General features: G+C 42.9%; 1 protein-coding gene across 9 annotated transcripts; it reads left to right on the top strand.

The window, feature by feature from the left end:
- Positions 1-808: 808 nt before the first annotated feature.
- On the top strand, positions 809-23511 carry NOCT (nocturnin). 9 transcript variants are annotated; one of them, XM_046657266.1, is made up of 5 exons: positions 9386-10077; positions 10999-11099; positions 17387-17423; positions 20110-20379; positions 21528-23511. In XM_046657266.1, exons 4-5 carry the CDS (start codon positions 20118-20120, stop codon positions 22361-22363), a joined length of 1098 nt encoding a protein of 365 aa, XP_046513222.1. In that variant the 5' UTR covers positions 9386-10077; positions 10999-11099; positions 17387-17423; positions 20110-20117; the 3' UTR covers positions 22364-23511. The 9 variants fall into 9 exon arrangements, with proteins under 9 accessions (XP_046513216.1, XP_046513219.1, XP_046513215.1 ...); XM_046657264.1 differs by lacking the exon at positions 9386-10077 and adding an exon at positions 10503-10549; XM_046657263.1 differs by lacking the exons at positions 9386-10077; positions 10999-11099 and adding an exon at positions 1121-1250.
- The last annotated feature ends 1800 nt before the right edge of the window (positions 23512-25311 follow it).

Genomic DNA, 25311 nt, shown 5'->3' on the forward strand with positions numbered 1-25311 from the left:
AGTATAATCTCTGCCTGCCACAATATAACCTATCTAAGCATCTGTCTTCCTACTCCTTAGCTTCCATCCAACATAACTGAGAGGAGTTGTTTACTTAAATCCACCCAGGGTTTTCTTCTTATTTCTTTTCTTCATGTGTAAATCACCACCACTCACCTCCCAAATTCCACATATGTAAATTCTAGACCCCAGTGTCATGACCCAACTCAAATGCCAATTCTTCTAATAAACCTTCTAGAAACCCCCGGGCCTGTTAAAGCCTGCCGCCAAACTTGTCGCACTGATCTTAATCTGCCTTGTAGGGCTTTCTGGTCTGATTTCTTTTGCCACCTTCTGCCCCCTTTGCCTGTAGCATCGTTAAGGAAAAAGGACGTTGTCATATTCCACATTGCCCTCGCCCGCAGTCGGCGCTTTATCGTGCCTAATTTCGTTTATCGCAACATATCCCAGAGAAAGGGTCCGGGGCGGACACCCTTCGCCGTATTCACACACACACACGGATGCTGCCTTCCACTCGGACACACACGTGTCCCCAGGGCCACAGCCCTGGCACTGTCTCGGGACTCCCCGCCTGTGGGCGTTTCCATTCCAGCCAGCGGAAGGGGAGGGTCATTTCTTTAAAACCGCTCCAACGGATACTTGTTACTTTAGACCTCCAACAGCCTCCACCCTACAAACAACTTAAGATGTCCTTCCTTTCAAAGTAGGATTACCCCGGGTCTAGGGACCCCAGCCTGGTCGCGCCGGCATCCGGTCCCCCGGACCCCCCTCCAGGATCCACTTGGTAGCGCCCGCTTTGTCAGCGCGCTGCGCTGGCCGGTTACCCTCCAGCTCCCACCAGCCCGCGGCAGACGGTGCTGCTGCCACCGCCGCTCCTGCTCCTCGCTCTCGGGCTCCCCTGCCCAGGACTTCCCCGGACCTGCGCCGGGCGAGAAGGATCTTGGGAGCCTCGCTCGGACGGCCCCGAGAGCCCGCTGCCCTCGCCCCTCTCGGCCTCGCCCGCGGCCGGCTTCTGTCCTCGGCGCGCGGGGCCGCGGCGGTTGTGGCGGCGGCGCCCGGCATGTATCAGAGCCCGCGGCGGCTCTGCTCCGCGCTGCTGCAGAGGGACGCGCCCCGCCTGCGCCGCCTGCCCGCGCGCGGGCTGCGCCTCCTGTCACCGCCGCCGGCGGCCGCCCCCCGGCCCGCGTCCCCCCGGCTCCTGGCGGCGGCCTCCGCGGTCTCGGGCGCCGCGAGGTCGTGCTCCCGGACAGGTGAGTGCGCGGCGGGGCCGCCACCTGGAGCCCGCGCGGAATGAATGGGCGGCCGGGCGGCGGGGTCTGTCTCCCTTTTCCTCTCTCCCTTGCCCTCCCTCGCCTGGGGCTTGCATCACGGCTGCTCAGAACTAGAACGCTGTGTTCAGGTTCCCGTGGGATCCTAGGATGCCGTGCTGTTCAGTCTTCCTCGGTCTTGACCTACGTTAAATTTCCCCCTTCCGAGGCCGCAGATTGTGTTGGTTTTTCTTCTTATTACGCTAATTATGGAAATTTTTATGCCAAAAAGTCATATACAGCGACTCTTATTTGGTCATATAGTTTGCACGGCCTAGATGTTCTGAATTTTTTAAAAAGTGTTAACAATGTATAAGACACACATTGACTCATTTTACATTTATTTGGGGTTTTTTCGGAGCCTTCCGCTCTTAATGCTTGTGTCATTCTGTATCCTGTATACCTAGGTTAAGATCTTGTAAAGATGATGCCTTCCGTTTGCCAAGAGCCAATTATATACATCACATACCCTGGACTTTCCCTTTTTTGCCACCTCCGTTTCTGCTTGAGGATACATTATCGTGGCCACACGTTGCATACAGATTAATCGTGCGTTTTAAAATGAGAAAGTTTCTCTTTCAAAACTGGCAATTACTTCATCACACTAAAAAGTGTATTTTGGCTGTGTTCATTAAGCTATTGCTGTTTAAGACATTTGTATAACCATCCTAGATTATAAACCACAATTTTTTGCTCCGAAAATTTTGGATTAATTTAAGGACAAATTGAGCAGTAGAAAGAATATTTTTAATGTGGCTTTCTTTAATTAATGAAAGCCATAATCCAAAATGGGATTGTAGCCAAGACTTTAAACTCTGTTCAGATTATTGGTGGGTGTTTAGGCTGAGACATACTTTTAAAATTAGGATGCTAAACTGGTTCTTGAAGACCCTAAACTCTTTAGAGTTCTTTAGAAAGGGTGAACTTGACAGTCGTAATCAGATTTCTTTCCAGTTGTATAGGAGTTGGGCACATTGTGAAACGGCTGTTAGAATGGGTACCACCTGATAACTGTTAGTGTTTTTTCTTCCAGGAAGTTTTCAAGAGGAACGTTGTTAAGTTTGAAGTGGGAGAAGTTAGAGTCTCCTGTATCTGCTCATATCTTAAATTCCCTCACAGTCCCTCAGAGGCAGAGTTAGTCAGTAGGAAGGTCTTGGGAATACAGATGGCTTGTGTAATACAGGTAGAGATGCTGTGCTATTAGCTGAGGAAAAAAATGGTCAGGTCAGAGGCTGGCCCAGTGGTGCAGTGGTTAAGTTCACATGCTCCACTTCAGAGGCCTGCGGTTCGCAGGTTTGGATCCCGGGCACCTGCTCTTGAAGCCATGCTGTGGAGGCATCCCACTTAAAACAGAGGAAGATTGGCACAGATGTTAGCTCAGCGACAGTCTTCCTCAAACCAAAAAAAGGGAGATTGGCAACAGAGGTTAGCTCGTGGCCAGTCTTCCTCACCGAAAAAAAAAAAAGCCAAGAAAAAAAAGAGGTTGGTTCAGCTAGAGTGTTTGCGGTTTTAGGCTTCTGATACAGAACAGTGTTGAATGAACTTTCTCAAACCCCCTACTTTTACAAATAAATTGAAAGACTTTATCGTAGTTAACTGTTGTAAACAGTTACTACAAAATCTTATGCAATTTTCCGGTTTCCTGCAGTTTTAGCTTCAGCTCCTTGTTAGAAGAAACTCTTGAATGCATTCATTCCCTCACTGCTCGAGCTTTCATTCATTCAAGTCTTTCCAGAATGTCTCACACACTGTAGGTGCTTTATTACAAGAGGTAACAGAATGTGAGCCTTAATCAGCCTTTGAGGAGCTTACTGCCAGTAAGAGAGATGAGATTTGCGCAAAGATGAGATTTGTTTAATGAAATGAAGCATCTTTTATTCTCTTAAAGGTTTGCAAATGGCACTAGAGTGCTGGAGAGTGGGAAGTGGTTTCAGCAATGATCTTTTTAGGCTTCAAGAAGTGGTTGGCATTTGAGCTGGGATTTGAGGCACGGTTACAATTCAAAGAGACTAAAACATTTTGTTTGAGAAAAGCTAGGAACGAAGAGGGGACGGCATGAGGCATGGATGTGGCAGGGTGAGAGAAGAGGCACTTTGCAAAATGTGCCTCAGAACCAGCATTAGGAGCTTTTAAAAAAAATGCAGATATGAGGTCTGGGCTGGGGATGGAGGGGAGTCACACTTGACCCCATTTGATAGTCACTTCCTTCCTGACTTATGCCCCTTGGCAGTCAGAAGTCCCTGGGAAGATGTTTGGAGTCATCAGATGCTAGATTATTAGAATTTAACAGGGATCTTGGAGATGATCTCAGTGTTTCGCCATCTTTTCCAACAGCAGCCCCCATAAAGCAGCAGCAGTTGCCACAGTTACCGTACTGGATGAACTGCAGTCGCGAGTCGTCTGTGGGTTTCTAAGTGCTGTCTTCCAGGTCCCTCCTCCTTAGATGATGAAGAGTTGGCTGAATTACTGTTCTCCACCACTGGAACACGTTGCCTTTTCCTTGGTACAGTTTTAAAATCAAATACCAGCTCATTTGAGGAGGTGGCTTTATTTAGTATGTTCCTTAACTATGTGAATAAGCCGCTTATGAGAAGAAATGGGAAGGCTTATAATTATCAAGCTTCTGCAGAAAGGAACTGCTTTCCTTGTGGGAGAACTAAGGGATTATTTTCGTGTAGCGTTCAACAGTAAGAGTTTAAACACAGTGAACTCTTCGGGGCTTTTGAGTTAATAACTATGGCTCCAGAATCACATTCAGCACACTCTTATGAACATTTTAAATTATTTAACCTTGCTTGTTCTTAACACTGGACTTTCCCTGAAAAAATAAAGAAGATAAATGGATATCAATTGATCCACAAGTTTTATGGAACACAATACACTTAAAAGGCCAAATATTATACATTGTGTCTCAGGACTAATTGCAGCCGGAATTGGGAAGAAAGAGAAATCATGGTGGCTGGATTTCTTGGTAAAACTTTGCTTTGAGGAGGTGAAAGGAGGGTGCCGGGCAGCGGGAGACCACATGCCTGGAAGAAGTGGAGGGTACGGGAGCGGTCAAGAACTCTGGCAGAAAAGAGGTTGCTTCCAGAATCACCCGGGACGCTTGGTAACGTACGGATTTCTGTCTTTCACTTACCTACTTGAATCAGTTTTTCCAGAGGAGATTCTTGGTTAAGTTGTGTATTTGACAAGTGCCCCAGGTGATTCTTTTTGGAAAGCTTAGGGAGTGTTTTATAAGCTCCACTCCTCCTAGTTTGAGAAATGCTGGAGAGGATTCTGGAAGAGTGTTCTAATCTTTGAGTTTGGGGCTTCAGGAGACCCCCAAGTGAGAACGTTTCCTTAAACTAAAGTGGGCTTTAAGAAAGGGAAGGAATTGGTGTATTTGTGAAAGTCCAGTGAGAAAAAACTTGAGACTGACGTTGTCCTGGAAGTGCGATGGAGTAGCTGTCTGACTTACAGAGTGGGTAGGTGGATAAATAGGATACCATGTAGGTTTCTGTGATGCCTTCCAAAAGAAGTGAGGCAGTTATGTTCTGGTTTCATGGAAGGAGGAGGAGGAAGGGAGACGCACAGCATCTGTGTTTGCTGTTAGGAGTCACTCTATTCAGAATTTATAGGACCTCGATAACCACTTGAATGGTTATCACACTTGAATAAACACTTAGAAACTCGAAGCATGATGTGCATGAGTATTTGGCTCCATGGTAAACCCGCTTGTACTTTCCTGACAAGCAGCTAAAATGTTTTGGATTTGTTGTTCTTCTTAGAATGGGGGGAAATCAGCCTTCCCAAAGGAAGAAGTAAGACCTCAAGTGGAAATCTTAGCTAGCTGTCCTCTTGTCTCTTTGTGGTCTCAAAGCAACACGTGAAACATACCGGTTCCCCAGTGTCAGGGGTGTGGGCAGGAGTGCCCAGGGGAAAGGGGGCCGAAGAAAATTATTCCTGTTAGATTGGAATGTCTCCCCAAAATACTTTTTTCTACCTCCACTATCAAAAAAATGCCTGGGCCCTACTCAGATCTGAATTTTAATATCTGCAAGTGGGGTCTGAGTATCTGCGGGTTCTGACGGAGAGCCCCGGCAGACAGCCACTTACCGACAGCCCAGGTGGACAGCCAGAGGAGACTTGCTTTACTAAAGGCTTAGAAGCCTGATAGACGTTTCTGACGAATGCCTCCAAAAGAGACTGCTATTGTGCAGAAAGGAAAAGTTAAAAACTATTTTTATTCCATCTTCAGAATTGGAGTAGTATGAGCAGTCCATGAAAATAAGTGCTTAAAAGTTACATGCAGCCAAAATTCGAGTAGAGAATTGTTGCAGTAGGATGTCTGGGAAGTCCCTTAGTCTTGTCGCGTCCTCCCCCGCCACCTTCCGCCGCCACCTTCCTCTCCCGTTTCTATCGTTCCCCCAACTCTGAGCTTCCAGTACGTGGGCCGGTCCATTTGCCAGTCTGCAAAGATGCTTATGACTCTCAATACCTCATCCAGTACAGAGTACAAAGTAAATTACTTTACAGATTCTAATGACACCTTGGATATAATCGTTTTCTATTTCATTATGCTTTGCTTGCGTGGATGTTAACTGTCCTTGAGGGACTGCTGAAGGACGATGTTCATCTGTCAAATCTTGGAGGTCACACAGATTTGCTGAGGTGTATTCTAAAATAAATTTCTCTTTGACGTGGTTCATTATTCTGAATTTTATTTGGAAAAATCTCATCATGATTTTTTTATTTTTTAATTTTTTGAGGAAGATTAGCCCTGAGCTAACTGCTGCCAATCCTTCTCTTTTTGCTGAGGAAGACCGGCCCTGAGCTAACATCCATGCCCATCTTCCTCTACTTTATACATGGGACGCCTACCACAGCATGGTGTGCCACGCGCTGCCATGTCCGCACCTGGGATCCAAACCGGCGAACCCTGGGCCGCTGAAGCGGAACATGTGCACTTAAGCGCTGTGCCACCGGGCCGGCCCCGTCATGATGATTTTTTTGAATAAAAGTTTTTTTAAATTACAGAAGTAACACATGCCCATTAATAAAAATTTTTCCTCAGAGTTTTAAATGTCTTTGTATTATCTCTAGAAGCTTATAGGATTTCTTATCTTTGGTGTTCAGAGTTCCATCAAGATCCGTGTCTCCACGTCAGGTGAGCCCATTCTATCTAAGGACGTACCCTTCTTTAGCACAGGAAAAATTTCTATTTCTTGGATTGTTTTATTCGCTCTTTCGTCTCTGGGTTCTCCTGTTCTTAAACTCCCGTTAGACAGATTGTTGGCCATATGGATCCATCCTCTGTGTCTCTTCTGATTTGTTAATGTCTTTATCTCTTCTTTATTTCATGAGAGTCCCTGAACATTTCTTTTGCAGTGATTTTAAATTTCTAGCCATTTTCTAGTTCTCTGATTGCTCCTTTTTTTGTAGCAGCCTATTGTTTTGTGTCCATAATATTGTTCCTTTAGTTTTAAATATATGGAAATAACGTATGCCTGTTTCTCCCTCAGGCCTGTGTCCTGAAGGGGAGAGCCATTTGCTTGCCGCGTCAGTAGGAAAATTGTGTGGAGGGTAGACAGCCAGGCTTTCTGTAGAACGCCTGAGAGAGAGCGGGCTGCAGGCCTCCGCCTTTGCCAAACCAAGGAAGGCTTCTTTCTGTGTTCTGGAATCTGGCTCCTCACCCTTCTTTTAAAAGATGCCTGAGGTCCACAGTTAGCTCCTGATCTGGTCTGCTGCTCTTTCAGGTCCATCACCCCTGGGAGCCCTTCCAAGGCAGGCCGCCCACTTTCTTTGAAGTGTTTTCTAGTTCTGTCTCCAGCAGGCAGAAGCCACCCTTGCCAGCTTCTGTCTGGCTGAGAGAGGGGAAGCGGTGTGACTAGTGCGCAGCTGTTTCAAATGCCGTTCCTGAATGAATTACCCCGACAATTGTCCCTCAGCTTCTCCTGCCCTTTGTCTCTGTTGACTCAGCTTGGAGTTTGTTCACAGCTCCCTTGAGAAGAACCATATTTACCTTTGGTAGCTTGTACTGCATTTGCCTCCACTCTTGTTTCTCTGTTAATTCAGACCTGGTTTTGTCTTCCTGGAATTCTCCCAAGTTTTCGACCCATTGATGGCATTCTTTCTTGTTTTACCATATTATTGTTTCATGCTTTTAAAAAACTTGAATACTTGTACTTTATTCCTGAAAGCTCTTAGGAAGAAGTGACAGTAATCATATGTTCCACTTCATGACCGAAGACCTACTGATTGTATGCAAATATCAGTTCCTGTTTTAAAAATGAGTCGTAGGAATAGAGGTTTTAAAACCATTGACAGTTTCTTTGCCAGTTTTTAAAGATGATTTTTTTCCTACCTGTACCTTAATTATTCAAGAAAGTCTGTGGAAATTTATATATAAAAATTGTTTTCCCCTATTTTAAGTGACTGAAGATCTTTCACTTGTTTTGTGAAATATATGTAAACTGACTATACAATTTTATTTCAATATAATCTAGACTAGGGGTCTGCAGACTTTTTTGAAAGAACCAGCTGGTATTTTAGGCTTTGTGAGGTGTATATCTCTGTTAAGCTACTGAACTCTGCGGTTGTGACGTGGAAGCAGCCATCGACAATATATAAACTATTTATGGACACTGAAATTTGAATTTCATAATTTGCACATCATGAAATATTCTTTTTTTTTTTTTTGACGAAGATTAGCCCTGAACTAATATCCGTGCCCATCTTCCTCCACTTTATATGTGGGACATCTGCCACAGCATAGCTTGACAAGCGGTGCCATGTCCGCACCTGGGATCCGAACCAGCCAACCCTGGGCCGCCGAAGCAGAAGATGCAAACTTAACTGCTGTACCACCAGGTTGGCCCCTGAAATATTATTCTTAGGATTTTTTTCCATCCACTAAAAAATGTAGAAGATCACAGGCAGCACACAAACAGGATGCTGGCCAGATTTGGCTCACGGGCCGAAGTTTGTGGACCCTTGATACCAAGGGAGGAATCTGTACTCAGCAAAATTCTCCTTTTAGCTTTCATGTTGCCGTTCATAACTGTGACAATGGACCGTTTTCTTGGGCATCATGAAGTAACACAGACCTGACGTCTTAGTGGAGAGCAGTTGTCCCACCAGATTCTCTTAGTTTTGACATTTCACTTCAGAGCGTGCTGCTAGAAAAGCCCAGCATGTGGCAGTGATTGGCCAGCCAGCTAACAAGTGAGCACCAATTAAATGTGTTAACCTACACTTTTATTGTGGGGGGATTTCTTTTTCCTTAGTGATATTTTCTGGATGAATCTGGCATGACTGAAGGCATGGCTCAGCCTTGTCTGGAAAATACTTTAGTGTTCCTGTCTAGTCTTTGCTGCCTAGCAAAGAAAGGTCGTTTGGATTGTCACACTGTCTAGGTGCTTGTATTTTTAGACACGTTAGGTTGAGAGTCATGACCGTCACTTGATATGTCTGGTCATGCCGTGCAGGTCACTGCACTGCTTTGTACACTTTGTGTGGTGCCAGAGTGTATGCCGTGATGGCAGTGACGTCGACAGATGGTGGCGCTGGAATTCGACTTCTGTTTATTCCTTTGTGTGGCCAGGCCCATGCAGTTGTCCTGACTCACTCAGTATCAGTCCTGTAAGAGATGCTGATGCACAGCAGTCCAAGGTGCAGGTACCGTTCTCGAGGGCCAGACCCCTTCCTGGTTGTGCAATCTTGAGAAAATGTGTAATCTCTTAACCTCAGCCTCTGGGTCTGTAAAACAGCGAATACCATACCTACTTTGCTGGACTGCTGGAAAGAGTGAAGAAGATACATGGAAGTAGTGTGGCACGTGCTGAGCTCTCAAATGTTGATAGCCTTCTCTTTGAACCCAGCACGTGAGCTTCACTAAGTGTAACAGAATAGCTAACATTTAGCTGACCACTGAGGGTGTGCTAGGTATATCTAATTTAACTCGCTTAATCCTTGCAGTAACCCAGTAAAGTAGGTTACCAGTGATCCCCACATGAAAAAAACAGGCATAGAGAGGTAAATAATTTGTTCAGGATCCTGTTAGTAAGAGGAGGAGCCAGGATTTGAAACCAGGCAGCCTAACTGGAGTCCATATGTTTATGACTGTTTGGCCCCTACTTAACTGTAGCCTCATCTTACTGGGGAGAAAGTTGAAACTTTACCTGGAAGGCTGTCACGTACTAACATACTCTGTTGCTAATTGCCCCGGGCATGCCTGCCACCTTCAGTCATGGGTGCTCATAACAGAAATTGGAAGACTGGTCACTAACTAAAATGTTTGACCCTCACCAGAAAATAGTATCTGCCTAAATTGGCACGTGGAAACCAGTCTCTAGGACCCGGGAGTTGATACAAGCACACACCCACGTGCAGAATTTGAGACGGTCACGTTTGTTTACCCCATGGAGCTGCAGGGGACCTGTTGCACTGTGTTGAGTTTTGGTTTCCCAGCTGATGGGTGCATACCAGCACAGAGGCGTGGAGTTCATGTGATAGTGACTCAGGACCAGGCAGACTTCTAGCCTCGGTGTCCTCAACTATAAAATAGCCAAGGAATTCTGGAGAGGGCAACAGGTATCGGCAGGTGAAAGAGCTTAGCATCCCATAGGTGCTCCACCAGTGTGAGGCACTTCCTCCGGCAGTGCTTGCTGTCACTTTCCTGTCACTTGTCATCCCTTCTTTTATCAGCGTTTTTTAAGGCACTGGGCTGGGTCCTGCGGGAAGTGGGAAACAAGGTAGACCCAGGGCCTGCCCTTGAGCTTACTGTCTGGTGAGTAAAGGACAGGGATTGTAGTTCAACTGTCAGGGCAACTTAAGAGAAGCAGCCCAGGTGTAGGAAAAAGGAAGCCTGGGGGGCTTGATTCATAAAGCTGTGCAGGCATGGAGGCTGTGAATCTTTATTTATTGATTTCTTCGGTAAATATGAAACATACCACGTATACAACATCCCAGCTGTTTTATGTCAATGTCGATGGTTATCTTGTAAGTGTTATCACTCACTTGTCGTAAGGTGGCCACATTTATTGGAACTTCCTCTAAGAAGCCTACTGAAAATTAGCAACTGAATTAGCTGTCTAAACTCTCTGAGGTGGTTCAACACAGGGCCAGCAGATGGCAGCAAAGGCTTATCTCAGTGATGCCTTCCTGTGACGTCTGTCCTTTACAGTTTTGTGTACTTATTCGTCGAGGTATCTTGGGCCCAAGGTTGGTCAGCTCCAGCAGCTTCCCAGCTGTGTACCCAGGTAATCCTGGCTTTCCTTTCCTTTTTGGTTTTTAATCAGCGTTTTTGCCGAGTCACCATTTCAAGAGACTAAACTCACACTAATTGTCAGGGAAATTATTCACAAACTGAATGGTTTGGGCAAGCTCCAGAATAAGCCCTTGCTGGGTAACTGGAGAAGCGTCATGTGGAGAGGTGTCTGCCTTGATTTCTAAGTGCTGTTAGGACTGCCTGGGAGGGGTGGCGCAGGCAGTCTGGGTCTCGGCTGTCAGCTTCTCATCCAGCATTCTAATTACGGATATGAGGGGGTTTCGTTAAACCTGGTCCTTGCCCTCTGCTGGTCGGCACCTTGGAACCCACAGTGTGGTCTGCCTGTTGCTTTAGAAGTGTGTAGTAATTGGTAGTATAAAGGGTAAACATATATTCTGTATTTTAGTGGTTGGCCCACTTCTCTTTTGCTTTGTTTTTTAGGAAAGGGATGGCTAAAAGATGCGGGAAGTTTACATACTACTGGATTTCAGGAATTTAAATAATCTGAATTCTCTGGCACATCTTTAAAGGCTATTATAAGGGTGAGAAGAATTATTTAATCCTATGAAATAAAATAGCATAAAGTATTAATAATGCAAGAAATGAAGGCACCCAGTGTTATAAGTGCAAAAGTAGTATGTGAAGTCTTTATAGTGTTCACTTTTAGTTATTAATTCCCTGGTCTGGGGTTTTGCACTTGCTTTGAAATGATGTCTATGTGTCACCAGAAAGTTTTGGAGAATAGAGCCTTGAGAAATAAATGAGTAAACTCATATGTTCTCGGGACCATATGTTCTCGGGACTGGAAGCAGGGAGAAAAAACGAACATAGGAAGAAGTGACCCGGGACTTCTCCATCCCTTCTGATTTGATTCAGTAATATGCCTTTATGAGAAGAATAGATATTTTTTTAAATATGCTCTTTTTTTTTGTTTTTTTAAAGATTGGAACCTGAGCTAACAACTGTTGCCAACCTTCTTTTTTTTTTTCTGCTTTTTCTCCCCAAATCCCCCCAGTACATAGTTACATATTTTAGTTGTGGGTCCTTCTAGTTGTGGCATGTGGGACGCCGCCTCAGCATGGCCTGACGAGTGGTGCCATGTCCGCGCCCAGGATCCGAACCGGCGAAACCCTGGGCCACCGAAGCGGAGCCCGGGAACTTAACCACTCGGCCACGGGGCCGGCCCCGAGAAGACTGATTTTGAAGTATAGAAAATCTAGGTTGAATATGAGAAATATAAGGACAGAATTAAAGGAAGATTCTCCCTGATTTAGAGATAGTTTTAGTCTCTGGAGCAGGAGGGAGACAGCTTTCCAGCAGCGAGCTCCCAGCTGTTGCCATCATATGCTCTCAGTTTAGAACAAATTTCGATGTGTGCTCTGTGTTTTTATGAATCAATCTATTGTTTTATTTCATCTTTGTTAGATAAAAAAATAAAGTTCTCATTTTCTTCCCAGAGGATCGCCTTGTTTGTGTCCCTCCTTGACTTAGGTGATGATTGATCTGGAATAGAAACTCTCACTTTTTGTTCTCTGGATCCCTTTATATTCCTAAACAATATCGAGGGCCCCAAAGAACTTTTGTTTGTGTGGGTTATATATTGATATCCATCATGTTAGGAGGACATAAAATTTGCAAAAATTTTTAAATGTTTATCAAGTCACTTAATATAATAAAATCACTGTTACCATGAATAACATTTTTATGGGAAAATAACTATATTTTCCAAAACAAAAAGGAATTAGTGAAAAGAGTGGCCTTGTTTTACGTTTTTGGAAATTTCTTCGAGTCTCACTTAACAGGGGACAGCTGGATCTCTTATCTGCTTCCACGTTCAGTCTGCTCTTCTGATAGATTGTTTTGGTTGAAGTATATGAAGAAAATCTATTCTCTCACAGATATGTAGTTGGAAAAAACTATTTTAGCAGCCTTTTTAGATAATTGTGGATATTCTTCTTTGTGTTAGTTTCTATGTTAATAGTTATTTGCAATGTGGAATCTGATACCATATCAATGAGCTTTTTATACTGTTATGTTAAAATCCATTGATTTGTCTGGTACTTTGAATGGATCTTTTACCCCCACATGGTTTCGTATTGGTTATTTGGGGAATGTTGATTAACTGGGTTATGCATATCTTCCAAGTGTTAGACAATAACAAAAAAATGACATTAGTTAATATCACCACCGATATTGCCAGGAAAGTCTTGAATGGTTGGGAACGTGTCAAGCTGAGTTACCGAGATCACAGCTCCTTTTGTCCTGAACCCGCTCTGTGAGATGGTCATACGTCTGTAATACAGTTTGATTCGTTTGTCCAAGCCTGCATTCCCTCTTGAGATCCCTCCACTTCCTGGTTGCTATTTTAAATTTGCATGCATTAAAGTTTATTCTTTGTGATGGATAGGTCTGTAGATTTTGATGAATGCATAGAGTCATGCATCCCCCACCCTAGTACTGTACACAACGGATCCATCACCCTAAAAATCCCCGTAATCAGCCACAGCTCCCTCCCCCACCCCCTGGCAACCTGCGAGCTTTATAGTTTTGCCTTTTCCAGAATGTCATATGAACGAAATCATACAATATGTACTTTTTAGGATCTGACTTCTTTCACATAGAGAATGCATTTGAGATTCATCCATGTTGTATGGATGAGTCTTGCAAATCAGCAGCTTGTTCCTTCACTGGATGCTATTTCATCCTTTGGATGGATGTACCACAGTTTGTCCATTTGCACAGTGAAGGGAGTTCTGGGCTGTATGGTAAGTCTGTGTTTAATTTATTTAAAAAACCTGCCAAACTGTCTTCCAGAGTGGCTATACATGGAAAGCAATAAATGGGGTTTTGTGAATGATTGGTATTATTTCTTATTGAAATATTTGATAGATTAACCAGTGAAGCCATCAGGGCCTGGGCTTTTCTTTGTGAGATTTTAGATTAATAATTCAATATCTTTGCTGCCCTAGTTGAACTGCTCTCATAGAGCTGAAGGGGAGGGGCAGGAATGTGACAGACCAGCAGTGTTCTTACCTGAAGTTTGATATATTTGTTTTATGCCCTTGGTGTCCATACAGAGCACTGAAATGCTTGGTTTTGACAGATTTGTGCAAGTTTATAGTTGCTTTTTGGGGAGAGGATTTGTCGGCTTCTTCATGCCATCATGCCAGAAGTCCCCTGCTTCATCATTTTTTCCTCTCTACTGTGTCGCCACTACTCCCTCTCTCTCCTCTTTGGGGGCAAAATTTCCTCAAAATACTTCTCTACTCTATACTATTTCCTCTTCTTCTCATAAGTCCACTGAAAATCAGAAATCACTATTGTTAAAGTCACCAAAGTGTTCCGTGTTGCTAAATCCGGCTCCGTTCTCACAGCCTTGGTTTTCCTTGAACTATCGGTAGCATTTGACACAGGAGATTACCACCTCATGGATGAAACTCATTCTTTACCTTCTTTCCAGGAAGATCATACTCTTCTCATTTTTCTCCGACTTCTCTGGCCTTGTGATGTTTGCAGATTTTCACCACATCTTCCCTGGTCTGCCCCAGAGCTCAGTCCTGTGACCTGTTTTCTCTCTAATCTCACTTGAGTCTCCTCTGTCCGTGAACATCTCCCACCTGTTTATTTCCACGTTGCACCTCTCTCCTGAACATGAGTCGTATCTCATTGCCACACTCCTGTTTTCTGCAGACCCCACCAAATCGTCCTGACTGTATTGGGATTGGCAACTTCATCCTTCTAGTTGTTGAGCTGGCGACCTTGCAGACCTTTTTGACTACTCTCTCTCCCAAACCACATCCAAGTCATCAAACAAACTTGTTGGCTCCAATTTTAGGTTGTCAGAATCCAACCACTTCAACTGCTACCACGAGTCCAAGCTACCACTGTATTTTGCCTTGATTATTGTAGTTTAGTGTATTTTAATACATCAGCCAGTGAGGTATTGTTTTTTAACGTAAATCGGATTCTCACTCTAGCTTAGAATTCTGCAGTGCCTTCCCATCTCAAATAAAGGCTGAAGTCCTTAGAGTGGCCTGCAAGGCCCTACACCATCCACTCCCCTGTCCTCACTGCCTCATGGCCCTCATCTTCTGTTCCTTCTGTAAATCACTCTAATCCCCTTGCTGTTCACCAGCCTTGCCCAGCATGTTCCTTTCTCAGGGCTTTTGCATTTGCCGTTCCCTCTGTCCGGAGTGTTCTTCCATTGGCTCTCCATAAGACTTAACTGATTTCCTCGCCACCTTCCAGTCTCTGCTCAAATTCCTTCCTGGAGCCTCCTATATGAAGTAGCACCACCTTGCTCACTGGCGCTCTCTGCCTCCTTGATCCACAGCACTTTTCACTATATGGCCAACTATTCATTGTCTTGTTTGTTTCTCCCGCTACAACAGAAGCTCCACGCGGACAGATTTCATTCTGTTTGCTGCTGTATCTCCCGTGGGCTAGAGTAGTGTCTGGTGTCGAGTGTGTCGGTGTGTTTGAGAGAGTGTGGCGGGGTTATGGGGCTGCCTATGATGGACCACATAAGTGGTAGTCAGGATTCAGAGCTGCATGTCTGAAGTCCCATTTCTGTGAAGTCTTTCTGATTACTCTTATCCATCCTGATTGTTTTAACCCTTATTACACCCAAGCCCATTCTACATAGTAAACACTCAGTTTTTCTCTCGTTAGTTCATGCATATTAATCTTTTTCCAAACACTTATTAACCTCATGAAGGGAAAGATCACACGTATTTTTATTGGCATGAAGCGCCCATCCTGAAAGTCAGAGAATAGGGAAATGAGAATGTACAATTAACATACTGCAGACAGATTGTCCCTGAGGACTGTGAGATTAGATTAGGAAGAGTTTTGCCAGTGACCACCGCCCGAGAGGACACTGCAGAGTGCACAGTGAGGACAGAGCCTGGCACATCGGAGGCCCTCATTGTCTGGGAGGGTGGACTAGTGGACATGTCTTTCAGGACCATCTGCGTCTCTCTCCTGATTTCATGCTTACTGTACAACAGGCTGATTGATAAATCAGCTTCTCAGGTACATCAGTATTAGAAGGCATGGCCTGGGTCACTCTGTTGCTGAATAATCTGGTGTTCAGGTTCGCATCAGTCCATCATGGGGACCACCTTCAGTTTCCTGTAAGATCTCAGGAGCAGAGACAGGCCTAGAGTAAATATTCCCTAACAGTTCCCCTCTACCTAGTCTCTTATTCAAAATTTAGCCTAATGACATCTTTCTTGGGTGAATGAATCTACAGTGAAATAAGAGCAGAAGTCTGTGCCAGTAAAACTTTTTGTAAAAGGAAATTTTCGGCACATTCCATACCTGAGTAGTAGTATCACACCTAACAGATTTGTCCATTCTTGTCTCAAATATAAGAGGAATGGAAGTTATTCTGAATGATACATGCAAGGTTTTCTTAATTGAGAGAAATATATGTGTCTCTAGTGCAAATAATAGAGATGTTCTTTTGAAGTTGCTGGCTGTTCTAACCTGGGTGCATTTTCCAAAAAATCTTTTTTGCTGAAGAAGACTCGTCCTGAGCTAACGTCTGTGCCAGTCTTCCTCTATTTTGTACGTGGGCCGCAGATGAGTGGTGTAGGTCCACACCGGGGAACTGAACCTGGGCTGCAAAGCGGAGCACCCCGAACTTAACCACTAGGCCACGGGGTTAGCCCCCTTCCAAAAAATCTTAAAGAAATTATGATCACTTAACAAGCTCTCATTTTCAAGATATGTAAGCAGGTCTGGAGAATTGGAGCACAGCTAAAGAGTGATAGCTGTGGGACTAGAAGTGGTCTTTTGCTGCCCATCCCATTCAAGGCCTTAGTACTTAGCCATGCTGCAGCTTGTTTGCTGCAAAGCTTTGTCTGCTGAGGGAAGATTTCATTTTTGAAAGCCACCAAAAGTCTTTCAGAGGCCGAGTCACCAATGAGGTGGGTGATCAGATCTCATTATCTGCTGTTGGTCCAAAATGAGCTGGCTTTAACAAGAATGTTTTCCTTTAGTGTTGTAGCTAATAGCCTATAAGTGCATTTCCAAAACTAAACCAAAAAAAGGACGACAGGAAATGATGGAATTAGACTATCCAGTTTGCTTCACCTTAAGCCACACAGCAGTCTCAGAATAACAGTACTGTCGTTACTAATTATGATCATTGGAAACTGTTTAAAATTCTTTAATTGAATATGCTTTCCTCATTCTGGCCCCCGCTGTCTCCCCCGCTTTTTTTGGTGGTACTAAACCTTCATATGTTTGTTGTTGGGTCACATAGGCACTATATACTGTACTCTGTCTTTGAGCCTCATTTAGACTTGATTTTCTAAGTGCTTGTATGTTTGATGCTCACCACGAGTTCTTATATCACCGTCTCGCTGGTCATTTTGGTCTGAAGCTTGTTCTCTAGTTCCAGAGATGCCACAATTGTTTTGAAAAGAGCTGGATAGTAAACATTTAGGCTTTGAGGGCCTAAAATGATCCTGTCACATATTTGTGTGTGTGTGTGTGTGTGTGTGTGTGTGTGTGTGTGTAACAACCCTTTAAAACCATTCTTAGCTCGAGGACTGTACAAAAATACCTCTGGCTGCAGTTTACCGACCTCTGCTCTCGTAGTTTCCTCAGGAAGAGCTCTTGGGGGATATAAAATCCTTGGCTCACATGTGGATGAGCCCCATAGATGAAGTTTGACTTGTATATTTCAATATGTAACTGCATTTACTTCTGGCATAAAACATTGCAGTTGAAGTCTGGTGATGCACTAATTTTATTTTCCTTGTAAGTTACTTGCTGGTTTTCCTAGATGCCCAAGGGATATTCTTCTTTTTCTTTACAGTCAATTGGTGTTGGTCATTCTGGGTTGGTATTCTCAGGTATGTGATGTGTTTTTCAATATGTAGTTTCAAGTATTGTGTTGGGCTTTTTTTCTTTTGAGTGTTTTTCTTTTTTCCTTTTTTTTTTTTTAGAGTAACAAAGGCAGACCTTTATGTATTGATGTTTGAATATATCCACAATACATGTTTTTTTAACCTCATAATTATTTTTCTTTTAAACCATTTTATTTTTATCCAGCTTTATTGAGGTATAATTAACAAAAATTGTGTATATTTAAAGCGTACTATGCCTTGTTTTGATATACATATACATTGTGAAATGATTACCTCAATCAAGCTAATTAACATATCTGTCACCTCACATAGTTAAGTTTTGTGTGTGTGTGTGTGTGTGTGTGTGGTGAGATCACTTAAGGTCTCCTCTCTCAGAAGGTCTCACGTGTACAATACAGTGTCGTTAACTATAGTCATTATGCTGACACTGTACATTAGCTCCCCAGAACTTAATTTGTCTTGCATGATTGAAACTTTGTGGTCTTAAAAGTTTTTTTGATCTATGGTTTTTAGTATTTGTTTCATTTCTTGCATTGGTTTAACTACAAGAACTCCTGTTAACCATATGTTGGATCTTCTTTGCTTAAAATAAGCACACAACATTTGCCAGTGTCTCTCAAATGTTTATCTCCTAGTTTCCTTTTTGTTACTAATTCCTTTTGTTGCCTCATTTCTGAGTTTTCTGATTTAAGCTATTCTGTCATCTTCTTAATGACCATTAGCTCATTTTACAATAGGATACAGTTTTGATGTGGTTTTTGGGCATGTCTTTCTGGCATGCTTTCATTGTCTGAAGGGATGTTATACTGTTCCTTATTCTCCTTATGTGAAGGTTTTCTAAATTTTTAGAAGAAAGTGTGGTCCAGGATAGGTTTTCTGGTTTCACATAACTCCTCAAACCTTGGACTCCTATTGGACACTATTCCCTTTTTCACATTCATTTTCACATGGTATTGCTTTATATCACAGTAACCACCCCGAAACTCAGCTTGGCAAAGATATGTCATCAAAAGGATGTGGGGCCTTCCTCTTAAAACTGAACTACATCAAGCTAGTAGTTTGCCTAGAGCCTGACAGATGTCAAATATTGCTGTTTGTTTCCAGTCGAAATGCCCCAGGGTGCCCCTGTGAGTTTGCTCTGGTGCCCTGTGACACTTTGGTCCACAGTTCAGGTGAGGCTGATGCTACTGATCTGGAAACCATGCTTGAGAAACCTGTAGGAACTTGAACTGCTTTTTTTTAAACTAGAAGTTCAGAAGCAAGATTTTCAAAGTTGTACTTCCAGCCAAGAAGAAAATTTCTTTCAGATTAGTTAAAAAGAATTTAATATATTCACATCAAACATTTCGGAAACAGGAGTGTGCGTGCATTTGTGCATGTGCGTGTGTCAGAAAGAACAAGCTTGCAGATGCACGTAACATTTAAATGTACGTTGGGGGAAAGTAGTTTGTGTTTCTTTGCCTTAATCTAGTTTTCTTTCTGGGGAATAAAAGTTACTTCAAGTTGATGAAAGGAAATAATAGAGAGCATGCTTGCATGCTTACTGACTTCAATGCTTAAGGACTTTTGGTGGTAAATATTTGAATTTGCTTTTGTGACCAGCCACAGTGAATTTGATTCATTGCTAGTTTCAGTCAGATGCAATTAGCCTGACAATGTATTTTATAAAGAAAACTTTGTATCTTTCAAGGCAAGGATATGGATATGGGAAGGAAGTCCAGATTCTTCCATACCAAGATTCGTCATGTACAGAATCTTGGAAGTTGTTCCAAGTAAAACTTGCCCCTAATTTATTCTATAATGAAGACAAAACATGGTTGATCTCTAAAAGAGCAGTCAAGTGCTTACAAGTGAGATGACAAGTACAACTTTCCTCATGCTAATGAGTTGAAGATTGTGCCCTGATCTTAGTGGATTATAATCTATTAGGGTAAAACATGGAGCACTAGAAAGTGCACTGAAGCCAGTGTGCCTCCTGCACCTCTCCTCACCCTTTCTCCTTCCAGGATCCCAGGAAATGGGGGCAACTGCCGCTTCTCCCTCCGAACCCCTTTTCTTGTTTTTAAAAAATCTGACAATTGATATTAGACTATATTGCTCACTGATGTTCAGAGTTCTATAGAAAGCCAGAGCCCTGATTTACAGTTAAGATCTAAGAAAATTGGGTTATGGATTGAATCCAGCCATTTCAACACAAAGGGATCTGTATGGATGACATGGCTGGAGCAGCAGCCTGCAACAACCTAATCTCTTCTCCAGGATTAACGGGCTTTCTAACATCTGGCTCTTTACAAACTGGTATTCAAGTTCTTATTAAAATATATAGAAAAGGAATGTAGATTTTGTCTAGCCATGTTTTCATAAGACTGAGTTTATAAAGACAAATCCTAGGTTAGAAGAGGTCATAAACATCAAGGTGTTTCTCCCCTAAAAGAAATAATTATCTTAATCAGAGACCAATTTTAAGAGTAGTATTTCAATTACCTGTCCTAGGAGACAGTTAAAACCTGGAAACTCCTTTAATCCACCTCTGCGGAATGGCTTTTTATGTGAACGTGGCAACGTTGCTGTAAATTGAGCTCTTGGCTTCGATGGACAGAAAATGCTTTATCTTCTGGAAGAAAGGCAGGAAAAGGAGCTGAGTGTGTAACTGTGCTTTCCTTTCCCGTAGCGTGTTCCATGGGAAACGGTACGAGCAGACTCTATAGTGCTCTCGCCAAGACACTGAACAGCAGCGCTGCCTCCCAGCACCCAGAGTACTTGGTGTCACCTGACCCAGAACAGCTGGAGCCCATTGACCCTAAAGAGCTCCTTGAGGAATGCAGGGCTGTCCTGCACACTCGACCTCCCCGGTTCCAGAGGGACTTTGTGGATCTGAGGACAGATTGCCCCAGTAGCCACCCACCTATTAGGGTCATGCAGTGGAACATCCTCGCCCAAGGTATGCCTGATGCTTCTGTGCCTGAGCAGTTGAGTTCTGGTGACTGCCTTTCTGCCTCTGCACATGTTCAATGCACTGATGTCTCATGTGGAGGGAAGAGGTGTGGGCAGATGGAGGCGTCGGATGGGTGACTAGGGCAACATGAGGAGCTCCCAGAAGGGGAGGTTAGGAAAGGGAGTCATCTGGTTTTCACTAATAAATCTGGCAACTCAAGATTTATTTCTTACCTTGCGTGTTTGTAGGCTGTCCAAGTGCAATGAAAGTCTGTCTGCTTCCCAGCACATCTAAATTTAAAGGACCCTGTCTTTTATCAGCCTCAAACTTTGTTGTCTGCAGCTCTCAGTCCACAGCAGTAAGATAGCATTTGCAAGGGAGAAACTGAGTCTACTGAATGGGCAACATAGAACTTTCGGCAGGGAATGGGAGCTGGGTGACAGTACTGGTTAGTCTGGGTATTCTTGGGGCCAGACACATCTGAGTAAATTGAGGCCAAAGAGACGTTGCTTCAGTTCTCTATTACTTTGTTATGGTAGAAAGGACTCCTTTCCAGGGTCTACTGAATTAAAACACAGATGTGCCACTCAACTTTATCTAGTATTGCCTCTCATGTAGCAATTAAAATTTTAAGAAACTAGGGCCACTTTTTTTTCCCCTAGAAAAGAAGGGCGTACTCCTTGACTTTCCAATCTTTGATTCATTAATTTTTTCCAGGTGTTCATCTGTAAGTAGGAAAAGCTACCCATTTAAAATAGGTCCCATTCATTTTGAGTGGTGTCTCTGTCAGTTCTTACGGCTCTTATGGTCAGTGGTGAAAGCAGTATTATAGAGTTAAATATATGTATTTCATCTGACATAGTTTAGATCCCTAGACTGCAAAGAACACTGTTTAAGGCTAAAATCTAAGATCTTATGTCCTAGAATACAGTTACATGAAATAGTTTTACTATGAAAGAAAATAAGTTGCTTGCTTCATCTGGATGGTAAGAGGTTAAGCGAATGCAGTTTAGACAGAGAAGAATCACCCGGAGCATCTAAAGCAGAGGAAGCATTCTGAGGGGCTTGAGTAGTGTCAAACGTAAGGAGACTCCCAGGTACTTAGCAGTCATGGTTCTGCATTAGCTGACAACTGCCTGGCTTTTTTATTTCAGCTCTTGGAGAAGGCAAAGACAACTTTGTACAGTGCCCTGTTGAAGCGCTCAAGTGGGAAGAAAGGAAATGTCTCATCCTAGAAGAAATCCTAGCCTACCAGCCCGATATATTGTGCCTCCAAGAGGTGGACCACTATTTTGACACCTTCCAACCACTCCTCAGTAGACTGGGCTATCAAGGCACGTTCTTCCCCAAGCCCTGGTCACCTTGTCTAGATGTAGAGCACAACAATGGACCAGATGGTTGTGCCTTGTTCTTTCTCCAAAACCGATTCAAGCTAGTCAATAGTGCCAATATTAGGCTGACAGCCATGACACTGAAAACCAATCAGGTGGCCATTGCACAGACCCTAGAGTGCAAGGAGTCCAGTAGACAGTTTTGCATTGCTGTCACCCACTTAAAAGCACGTACTGGCTGGGAGCGATTTCGATCAGCTCAAGGCTGTGACCTTCTCCAGAACCTGCAGAACATCACTCAAGGAGCCAAGATTCCCCTTATTGTTTGTGGGGACTTCAATGCAGAGCCAACAGAGGAGGTCTACAAACACTTTGCCTCCTCCAGCCTCAATCTGAACAGCGCCTACAAGCTGCTGAGTGCTGATGGGCAGTCGGAACCTCCATACACTACCTGGAAGATCCGGACGTCAGGGGAGTGCCGGCACACCCTGGATTATATCTGGTATTCCAAACACGCTCTAAGTGTGAGGTCAGCTCTTGATTTGCTCACGGAAGAACAGATTGGACCCAACCGGCTACCATCCTTCAATTATCCTTCAGACCACCTGTCTCTAGTCTGTGACTTCAGCTTTAATGAGGAACCTGATGGACTTTTATAAACACTTGTCTGTGTCTTTTTAGTCACAAGAGTCTTAACCAGGGCTGTTTCAGGAAACTGAAATAGGATAAGAAGTTGCCTGAGGAAGGATTCTCAGTTTCTCTCACTTTACTTTCCTCGTTTCCAGCATGCCCTTGGGAAGGAATCCCCTTAGTTAGTTCACAAACCTTTTCCATTAAGACCTACAGCGAGAAAGGTGTTTGCACTCCAGTATTGGCTTGTGTTTTCTTTCCCTTCTTAGCATTACATTTTGATCATTTAAGGGCATTAAATTAGGCTTGTTCTGAAGCTTTTTCAGTCTGAGGATGCTATATAAAAATAGATTTGCTTGAGTCCTCCATAATTAACAATAAGTATGCAGGAGCAATTTCTTCAGACAGCATTTCAAGTTATTTATTTGTGGGTTTTTTAAATGTCAACAAGACATGCATGGCAATATTTATTTTTTATATCTTCATGTAAAATTAATATAGCATTATGAACGTTTTAAAACCATGCAAAACATAAGTTATAGAGTAATTTATAGTAATTTTCTTAAAGCTTTAAGATGTTTTTATTTGGGGTCTAACAAAATAGTAGTGTGCAAAGGAACTATTTAGGCTGGAAGCGTTTTAGTTTGTTGTTTAAGTGGAAATAATATCGGGTCTCCTTGATACATTCTTCATAAATAATCCTTGCTGTGCCTCCATGTTCCCCATTGTGTTTCTTGAAGAGATTCCATGACCGATCGGTTTTCATTATTTAATCACTGTTACACATTTATAGTTTTCCATTGGAATGCTATTGGTATATATTTGAGGTCACTCAATGTTATTTGTAGTAGAATGTGCTTTTCACAATAGGTTATTTAGGAGCTGTTACGTGGCAGTGGCTAAGGAAGTTAGTGGGACCTTTTTTTCAGAGGTGGGAAACTAGAAAGTCTGTTAATGAGGCTGTCATTGAAATTTCAGCCAGGTGACTGATAGAAAGAAGAATATAAAAAGTTAGAAAGCAACCTGGAATTCTCTTCCATCAGAAATAAACAAGGTAAAGATAACAGGTGAAGCCCTTTGCAAACAAAATCCCAGCAAATAACCTATTGGTAATTAATAAATATTTTAATCCTTGAGTTGTAAATATTTAAGATTAATAAATGGTCTTTTAAAGCTACCACTTTTATTATCTTGTCTTTTTAGTCTAAAAAGAACCTGGGAGTAGACTGGATCTTTTAATACTGTTAATGTGGCAGCCTGCACTATCCATTTACACACACACCTTCATTTCTAAGGTGGACAAGGGGATCCATAGCCGCGCACTGAAGGCACCTATGCTCTGCTTGTGTGGTGTCTCTCAGCGCCAAGGCTGGAGTTCCCCAAAATGGTTCACCCAGATATTCTGCATTGGAACCACTTTTCAAAACAAATGAGCTTTTCAACACATTGTGTACCCCAACTCACAGGGCTACCTGGCAGGAATAGCAAGCAGGAAGAACATGTGTACCAAGTGCCATTTCATTCAAATCTTAGCATGATTAGTGGTAAGCATCTGTTGTTGAGAAGCAGAATACTGATTAGAATACTTATTTGAACAGGTATTAAAGATTGTTTACCTACCCCAAAGTACATGAACCTGAAGAGAAATTATGACAGCCTTAATTAAGCAAGCAAATCTAGATGAGAATCAAAGCCAAAATAATGTTTGAATTTTAAATGTTGCTCACCAGCATATCAATTAACAGGCTATGGGTTGTGGGTGGGGCTAGAGGTGGGCGGGAACGCCACTGAGCAGAAAGGCCTCTGGAAGTATGAACATGTGATTGAAACGTGCCTGTAAATTACTGAGGTGGGGGAAACCCACATGGAACTCTGCTTAGGAGCTATCCTTCAGCGTTACCACAGCAGCAGTAAGCTAAGCACTTACTTCAGTGTGCTTTTGTCATCTGGTGCTTTTGTGTTTGTCTTCATTTAAAATGTAATTATGCGAGCATTCTATGTAAACAGTGAGAGTTTTTTAGGAGTACATAAACCTTGTTGGATTGCACTTCATGTTTTATTTTTACTTCCCCTGAAGTCTGTCTTTGTAGACAGCATTGCCTCATGGACTGTCAGAGTAACCTGAGGCATAATGATGGTAAATAACAAGTCTGTATTGTACATTTTTAAGTATGTTCCATTACTGAGTTTCTCTTACTCCATCCCTATGTACCTTTTGGTTCAGCTTTTCCCTTTATATCCCATAATATTTTTATTGTGCTTATAGTAAGAGTCTAAGAAGGTAAATTGTGCAGATTTGGAGAGTGAGTGATCGATCATGGATTTTCTTCCTCCAATCCATATTTCAGTAGGTCCCACTCTATAAGGTGGTAGGAATGACCACCTCATTTGTTTAAACAAATAATGGTGTATACATACGAAGAAAGTAACATTTGAATTCCTTACCTTTGGTTCTAAGAGCTTTACATGTGGTCTTACAACAACTCCTAATTTAAAATGGGGCTCAAAAGGTCAAACAATTTGACCAAAGTGACAGATAATAGTAGCGGAGCCAGGATTCAGGTCTGTGTTGACTCCAAAGTGGTCACCTCTTTCCCCACTAATCATGTCCCTGTGGCCTTGAGTGAGTACAAATGGGGAGAAAAGTATATTGTGGAGGAAGAAGAGATCTGTTAAATGAAAAATGGCCAAACACATAAGTCACATACCTTTGTAGTACACATACAATATAGAACAGAAGCGAGATATAGTGGCTGACAGAGTGGATTTCAGTTATTCTGACGCGAAAGTAGTTCTGCCAAAAGAACATCTGCTTCTGTTTGCATACTTTTGATTGTACCTTTTTTTAAAGGAAGCAATACAAACAACTATTCTAGTAGTGTTTCAAACTAAAGGAAGAAACTGATGCAAATATTCTGTATTCGAACCATTTTTTTAAAACATCCAAGAGTTTATAATAATGAAGGGAATGTTGCAA

The sequence above is a fragment of the Equus quagga genome, chromosome 3 (assembly GCF_021613505.1).
Source record: "Equus quagga isolate Etosha38 chromosome 3, UCLA_HA_Equagga_1.0, whole genome shotgun sequence".
NCBI lineage: Eukaryota > Metazoa > Chordata > Mammalia > Perissodactyla > Equidae > Equus > Equus quagga.